General features: G+C 46.9%; 1 protein-coding gene across 1 annotated transcript; it reads right to left on the bottom strand.

Annotated features, from left to right (window-relative positions):
• Positions 1-1,388: 1,388 nt before the first annotated feature.
• Positions 1,389-6,448, bottom strand: LOC119438149 (neprilysin-1). Its single transcript, XM_037704765.2, has 2 exons — positions 5,183-6,448; positions 1,389-2,328 (listed from the first exon to the last, which is right to left on the bottom strand). Exons 1-2 carry the CDS (start codon positions 6,433-6,435, stop codon positions 1,461-1,463), a joined length of 2,121 nt encoding a protein of 706 aa, XP_037560693.1. The 5' UTR covers positions 6,436-6,448; the 3' UTR covers positions 1,389-1,460.
• Positions 6,449-8,308: the final 1,860 nt, after the last annotated feature.

Raw genomic sequence — 8,308 nt, forward strand, 5'->3', positions numbered from 1 at the left:
TACTTTATGGCACATATTGCCATTTACGAATTGTAGCCGGTGAGCTTGCAAAACGTATCCACTAGAAGTGAATTTCCAGGACGACACCAGTTTAGAGACATTATTTCCCAAAGTGTGGAACGATCGAAATACACGGGCGTTCTAGTTCCTTTTGTGCTTCAGTGCACAAAAGAGCGTTTTGTTAAGAAAGTAAGCGGAACAACAGTTAATTTTTACTGCAAGTTCGATGGAGAATATCTCCAAACTGACGTCATTCTGGAAGTTCTTTCCAAGTGGATGCGCCTTGGCAACTCACCGGCTACAATTCGTAAGTTACAATATGTGCCATGAAGTAATTAATTCAAAGTAGTGGATGTTTGTTAATTAGTTGAATATGTGTTTAGATTTCTCGTGCAAGTAATGTGCGCCTCTCTGAATAATCCAGCTCAACGACTAGACTTATTTTATCTGCGACAGGCGATTTTCAAAAATTCCATAAAACTGGAACTTGGTCACCCTGTATATGTGTGGTTCCCAACAATGAAAACATTGTTGAAAGTAAGCGCTTGTGTCCGTCAAGTCCCACCTTGTCTTAATTCCGTCCCTCTGTACTCTGTTTTTCGCATGGACAGCATTAGGAGTGGAATAAGACCATAGCACTGGCTGATAAAGCGATATGATAATGACGAGATTATGGGTATATTCAAGACGGCCGTATGCAAGACGTTGAAGACACGTACTTATCGTGGCTACGCAGCAGGGCCCGTATTCACCAAAAATATTTTCGCTAAAACTGTGTAAACCAATCGTGATGACGAACGTATTAGCGAAGGTGGCCCGTAAATGTGGCAAACACCCCTTACGAACGCAAAGGCTTGCGAATTTGGCCCCAGATATGCTCTCAGTCTTTAAAAAAATTATGGGACTTTACGTGCCAAAACCACGATCTGATTATGAAGCACGCCGTAGTGGGGGGACTCCGGAATAATTTGGACCACCTGGGGTTCTTTAACGTGCACCTAAATCTAAGCACACGGGCGTTTTCGCATTTCGCCCTCGTCGAAATGCGGCCGCCGTGGCCGGGATTCGATCTCGCGACCTCGTGCTTAGCAGCTCACCACCATAGCCACTAAGCAACCATGGCGGGTGCCCTCAGTCTTAGATCAGATTGGGATTCCAATAGTCGATTTAAACAAATTTTTGGTGGTTCCTCTGACCGGAGGATGTAGCAACTGTAAATCTCAGATACAACGGAGAGTCGTGTTTACTGCGAGTAGATATGAGATGGAAAACCCTTAAGACTGGCTCTTAAGAAAGAAAAATCATGAAACAGAATCAAAGGCTAAAGTAGAGCTGCGACACAACCTCTTATATAAAAAAACTATTGTGATGTGCATGTTGTGCTTTGGTATGAAGTCGAGACACAAAACGTAAATTGGAAGTATGACAGACTTGTCTTTTACACTCTCGTGGCAAGCTGGTCACAGGGCATGGCACTTCTTCTTTGGATTCATCTTGCTTCCAGGCTGGCACTCGAAGGCCTTGGCAAACGGCTCGTAGTTGCTAAGGGGCACGTTCACCCGGTACTTTGCCGGCGCCCAGGTGGCGTGGTCGATGACGCGCTCGGTGTCCTCGTCTGGGTCGCAGAAGGACTGGCCGAACATCAGGTAGAAAAGCTGCTCCGAGCTCACGCTGGGGAGGTTCTCAAAGTGCAGGAACACATTTTGGAAACCCAGCGCGTCCATGGTCGATATGTAGAACAGCAGTGAGGTCCGATAAGCCCTGTGGAGCACAGTTACGGCCACGTTGTCCGCCATGTTCTCGCGCAGCGTCCGCTGGCCGTCCAGAGTCTTGTTGAACGGGCCCACATCTATGGAGCCATACTGTTTCTCCAGGCAACCTTTGACGCCCTGAAGCCCCTCCGTCTCGGCGTCAGCGCTAAAGAGGAACTTTTCCTGGAACACGTGGTAGAGGAAGCGCGTCATCACGAAACCCACCGTTGACGACTCGAGGAAGAACTCGCGGCCCTTGAGCACGAGCGGCGCGATGGAAAGCGGCACAGTAAGAACGTTGGTGTCCGGGTCGAACTGCGATGTCAACTCCAGGTTTCCATCCAGAATGGTTTCTCCAGATTTAAGCACGGATGTGACATAGTGCTCGGACAGCGCAGCCTTTGCCTTCACGTAGGAAAGAAGCATGTTTTTGACGTCTGGGTCGAAAGAGTTGACAGAATAGTAGGCATCCACGTCGTCCATCAGGCTGAAATAAGTGGGCCCGATTGACATGATCTCGTCCTCGATGCTGTTCACTGTAGTCATGGGGATCTCGACGGCGGAGTCCAGCACGCTCCTACGAGGGTAGAACAGAAGCTAATTTCGACTACAGCAAAAAAAGGATCCAGCGCGTAACAGGTTAAACATAACGCAGCAAAAAGTAAGCACTGAACCCGTAGTCATTTAGTGAAAAGTTAAGTTGTTAAAAACAGTGCAGTATAGTAAAGGTGTTAATTATTCGGCAACACATTATTAGCGCCTGCTTATATCAGAACTGTTTTACCGCTGTTGATAAGCTTATTAACAAAGATTTGGGCATTCATTTCTCATTATTTTCGTTAGGCCATATTTTACATGTGCGAAATTGAAGTCGGTTAATACTGAAATCATGTACGTTCAGAAAGAATCATGAGACTACTACAAGTTTCAAAATATCTCGTCAAAATCTGCCATGAAACACAACGGTGTATTTCAAGACAGATTATATAGTATAAGTGAAAATAGGTGAAACACTTGGCCATTTCGTCGAAAGTGTGCGGACGGAGATCTATAAGTGGTGATAGTCTCGGAATACGGACCAAGTGAACGTGCTTTGAGCACTAACTGGCTTCAGTTCCACAATTGCAAAATTTTACAGAAGCTTTAATTCATTAATGTCGGTGAATAATGAGTTTGCGATTTCCGCCAGCGCTAACGACGTGTCACCGAAGATTTACAATTTCATCTTACTGCCTCTTTTAAAATAATTAACCAGTCTTCGCTGAAACACATGGTATAAGTTAGGAATTTCTGGAGTATACAGAATTAACTTTGGTTCACAAGCGACGGGGCACCAACCATCAACAAGGGCACAGAATTGTTAAAAGGAAGTGAGTAATGCACAATACACGAATTCCTCTTACTAGAACACTTGATTGTGTGTGATGAAAAGTCAAGCTGAACGTTGACTCCGCAGTGAATTATCAGGATAGTTGTAACTTAACACAGACTGGCTGACATGCTGCTCAGGCGTAATAGGAACACTCTTACACGAACGGGATGTGCTTTATCGACTGAGCAGTCAGCCTCTACTCTCAACCTAATTGTGATTCCATGCCGAACATTGAATTTAGACAAAAGGTCGTAATCTCGAAAGCTGAGGCTAAGCTCCCAAATGACCTCATGTGTGACTTATAAAAGGTGGACTGTACTTCTGTTTGCGACATTCAACAAACGGCACATAGAGTAGATTTATTACCCTGCTCTACCATATTTTTTAAAGTGCGAAGTTTCTTGGCGAATATTTCCTACTTTGACAATATCTATGTATCTATCTAGCCGCCTACGTCTTTGGGCTCTCATGGGCGTTTCGTTAACTTGGTATGTACCGAAATTGGCATACTATGACAAGAGTATATGACAATCATAAATGATATGTCATGATATGAATGTCATGATATGCGTGTCATGTAGGTCATGAAATAGCCGCCTACGTCTTGGTGCTCTCATGGTCGTTTCGTTAACTTGGTAGGTACCAAAATTGGCATAGTATGACAGGAGTGTATGACGAACATAAGTGATAGGTCATGACAAATGTCATGACATGCGTGTCATGTAGGTCATGACAATGACCCAGCGAAAAATATTAACACTCAAAAACCACTGAAATGCGTTCGGACTTGGGTACTAAGTGAAGGAAACACTAAAGGATGCTGGTAGAAGCCATAATCATGAGCATGACTCAGCAAAAATCACAATGACTCAGCAAAAAAAAAGATTAACACTCAAAACCACTGAAATGGGTTCGGACGTGGGTACCAAATGAAGGAAACACTAAAGGATGGTGGTAGAAGTCATAATAATGGGCATGACTTAACAAAAATGAGAATGTCTCAGAGAAAACTATTAACACTCAAAAACCACTGGAATGGGTCCGGACGTGGGCACTAAGTGAAGGAAGGTCTCTTAGGTGTAGTTAAAGGGGTTCCTGAGGACTCATGACATGAATGTCATGACATGCGTGTCATGTGGGTCATGAAAGAGCCGCCTACGTCTTGGTGCTCTCGTGGTCGTTTCGTTAACTTGGTAGGCTCCCCGCATACTGCTTCGCATAACATCGATTCCCACAGGGCATGGGATCTGCCGGCTTTTCATTTTTATTGCGATAGCAATTATATGGACACTCAAAGAGGATTTCTGCCGTCGCCGTCGCCGTGAGGTTCCGTATGACGTCAAGGGCAATGAAATCGTCGCCGGCCGCTGTATGTGCGAGTCAAAGGGCGCGAGGGACGCGCGCTTTCACGGTGAGCGAACGCACGGCGTAGAACAAACGCGCGTTCTGCGCCGTGCTCCCTGAAGGGCTGCATAATTAAGAGTTTCTTTCCTCCTTTACAATCACCATATATGTATAGAGCAAACGCGACTTCTTCCGTCGCGCGAAAGGCCGTGGGGGGACGGGAGGGAGGGAGGGTAGGCGACGTTTAGCTGCGGCACCAAATGCGTATTTATATAAAGACGTTGCGAGGCGAGAAGGTGGTAAAGACTTCCGACGCTGCTCGACGAGTTTCCCGTTATCATCTCGTCGAAAATCTCCGAGCCGCGCCCAGAGGCCCTGGCAACAGTCACCAACGCCGCGCGCGTTCGGTGCGAACGCGGGCAAAACGGCGACGGCGTCGACAACAGTTCTGCGCGTTGCTGGTGCGGCTGCATGTCCCAAGTTTATACAGCCGATAAAACTATTATCCTTACTCCGTATAGCTCTCTGCTAAGTTGCTATCGCAATTGATGCTTCGCCTTTCGGGTGAAACTGCGACATTTTTTTCTTTCTCTGGTCCGACGCCATGTCTTAACAAAAAGTAGACAATCCAGCCAAAGCAACTGAGGCTCGTGGCTGCTGTTTGTCAATTATAGTGCCCACTAAAAGCTGTACTGCGCTTCGCTTTCTGACTCACCTGTACGAGTTCCGTAAGATGGCTTCTTTCATTCCAGCACTCGTGATGACATCGAGGCGCACAGTTGAGTTGAAATGTCTGACAAAAACGTAGTTGAATACTCTGTAAGTTAGCAGCGAGCAGATCTCCCGGCTGGTGTTCTGAAAGGCCGCTGTCGAGACAGAGTCGTGCAGCTTCACGAAGGGATAGAGATGGAGAACTGCGCTGTACTTAACGAAGTCTCTGACTTGAGTTGAGGTGAACTTTTGAAGCATCTTGTCAAGATGCTTGAAATAATCTGGGGACCGAATGACGACGCAGTGGTCCTTTTGTGCTGACTCGATTAGCTTGAACAAGAATTTCTTCCAGTCCAAACCGTTCGTCCTGAGGTCGTCAATTGTAGTTGTTTCGTACTCGGAAATTTTCTGGTAGCCCTCGCTCCACAGGCCCGAAAATTTCTTGAGAAAGATGTCAACTTCTCTAACGTTGTGTGCTGTCTGATCGGAACCTAGAAGACCTTTGACGAATGGGACGTACTTCTTCGAGAAAGCCTTAGGGATGTCGAATATGTGGTCGCCGTCAAATGATCTGGGCCTCCTAAGCACGATGCATTCCCGACTGTTCTTGGCCTTGTTCGTCACGGACACATGCACGAGCGGGAATACCTGCAGTATTCTGACCAGCGAGGCGAGACCCTCTTCGAGGTTTGCGTCTTTGCCAGACAGCTTGAGAAATTCAAGTGTCTGCTCCATTTGTACTGGAACGGAGTCGTAATGGCCGTTCTTACAGGCCTTGTAGAAGGACGACACGTGGGCGGTTAGTCGAGTGCGTTTGAGCCAACCCAGTCGTGAGTATTTGTCGATGACGTCATGAATCTCACGCAAAAAGTGTCGGACGGCCGATTTGCGCACCGATGACGCCGGCTTTGTGCTGGAGCAAACGTAGTCGTAAAAGTCTTCGCACGGGTCCAGCGTCCAGGCTACGTGCTTCTGAAGCTGCTCACCCTCCTTCAGGCAGTGCTCCGAGGTACATGTGTAGATGAATCCCGAGCGTTGCCGCTGCCACGAGAACAGGTGCGCCGCCTGGAACTCGCCGTGGAACTTGGGCCTGTGAATGTTCTTTACTGTGAAGACGACTACTAGGGCGATTGCCAGCGCCAGGGACAAGGAGAAGATGGCCATCAAAGCTGCCTTGAGGGGTCGCACGCTGCCGCCGGACGCCGCGACGCCGCCAACCGCGGCTCCACGCCGTCCTGCCGAAGCCTGGTCCGCCATGTCTTTGCTGTGCCTGCTGAGCAGCTGACGCAGAACACGCCCACACTAGGCTCGTGGGTCTTTCTTCTTCTCTGCTTCTTCTTCGTCACAAATTGCGCGTTCTCGCTAACGTATACAGATGGATGTATCTTTGGGACGAGTGTACAACAAGTAATGACACTTGGTGCCGATGGCATGCTTCTGCCTACTTCCTTTGTACACACTTGCCAAAGAAAACGTCAGGCACTCCGGCTGTTACGCACTTTCGATTTTTTTTCAGTCGAAATGTGTATTTAAAAACCACGGCAGAGTCGGATATATAGCGTTTTTTCCCCTTTCAAGTAAATGACGAAATCCGACCTTCATGACTATTGCCAATTGGAAACCTTCGTCCTCTAATCTTAATGAAGCGAACAACAGGCTTCTTACACAATTTTTTTTTCTTTGCTTATGACATATGAACGTTGTCCCTGCGACATTTCTGAGAGAAGACCCGTAAGATCGCTTCGAGACCTCGGCGAGCGTGGTGGAAGAATTTTACGAGAGGTTATTTAAACTTCCACTTGTACATCTCGATTATGCACTGTCTCTACAGCAAAGTCAGGTTTCAAAAAGTAACGTTCGCTGTGTTCCTGGTCTCGAATTTACAGTGTCGTTGCTGTGCAAGAACCGCTCATAAGAACTGGCGCCGGTCCGTCATGATAGCGAGGCGAATACACAGAATTACCTTACGTTACAAGTACTTAATGGTTAAGCATAACTATGGCTATTGTCTCATTATCACGTTCCGGCTGTCATGACTGACTCGCGCCCGAGAGGACAGTGAGGGTGCCGGCGCAATCGCAGGCCGGCTCGACTTTGCTACCACCAATACTGACGCTCGCTCTCATGAACTGTTTTGCATACAAAGATGGGTTCATGAATCCGGGGCAGATTTCACAAAGGTTTTCGTCCGCAATGACAAACAGTTGCCACTGACTGCCCGCCTTCGCTAATAATATTGTTGCGGGGATGTTGGGAGTATAGACAGAATGTATTTACAATATATACACAAGTAGAGTTAATGTGGTCAAGATAGCTGACCAGCAACAACACGCAGCAGCCAGTGTCTCTCGATCTTCTTCTTCTTTTCTTTCCTCCTATCCTTCCATAACAATATCTTCAGTGTCAGAAATGGCCGACGCCTGTTCTTAAGAACTGCTCTAGCGCATAAACTGCACAGTGAGTACAGGCCACAAAGCTTAGGTCGTATTCACGAAGCTTTTCGTACGTAAGAAGTGTTTTTCGGTGGCCCGCCGCTTCCGCTACTGTCATGTCCACTGTCACTATTGGCCAATATCGGTTTCTACGAACAGCTATTGCCTACGTAATACTTTCCTAATACGGGACATTCACTTGTGGACATTTTCTTACATGCAGCCTGGGGTAATAATCATGAAGGCGAAAACTGTCGCTTTTCTCTAGGGCACAGACAAGCGTCAGGGGCCAAATTCACGAAGTTTTGAAGTGTTCAGCGCATGTTATACGATATCCTTGACGAGACCACGCGAGTTCAAGCTAACATAAGGCTGTTATATTCCTGGCAATCCCTTGTCCTGACCCGATACAGTTTTGTAACAGCTATACCATTTTTATTTAAGAGTTTGTGTACCACCTGATTAAGTTTTTCTCGCCTATGTTTACAGGTATGGTTGCACTTGTCTTGCGAGGAGCTGATGTGGAGAGAGAAAGATAGAAAGGGAGGAAAGGCAGAGAAGTTAACTGGATGAGAGTTTTCGGTTTGCTACCCGGCACTGGAATGGGGGAAATGGGGGCCGGAAAGAGTATAGAAAGATAAAGATAAAATATGGGAAAGGCGTTCCCATTATATATAGGTGTTCGCACAAGTCGGTGG

Source organism: Dermacentor silvarum, chromosome 1, assembly GCF_013339745.2.
Source record: "Dermacentor silvarum isolate Dsil-2018 chromosome 1, BIME_Dsil_1.4, whole genome shotgun sequence".
NCBI lineage: Eukaryota > Metazoa > Arthropoda > Arachnida > Ixodida > Ixodidae > Dermacentor > Dermacentor silvarum.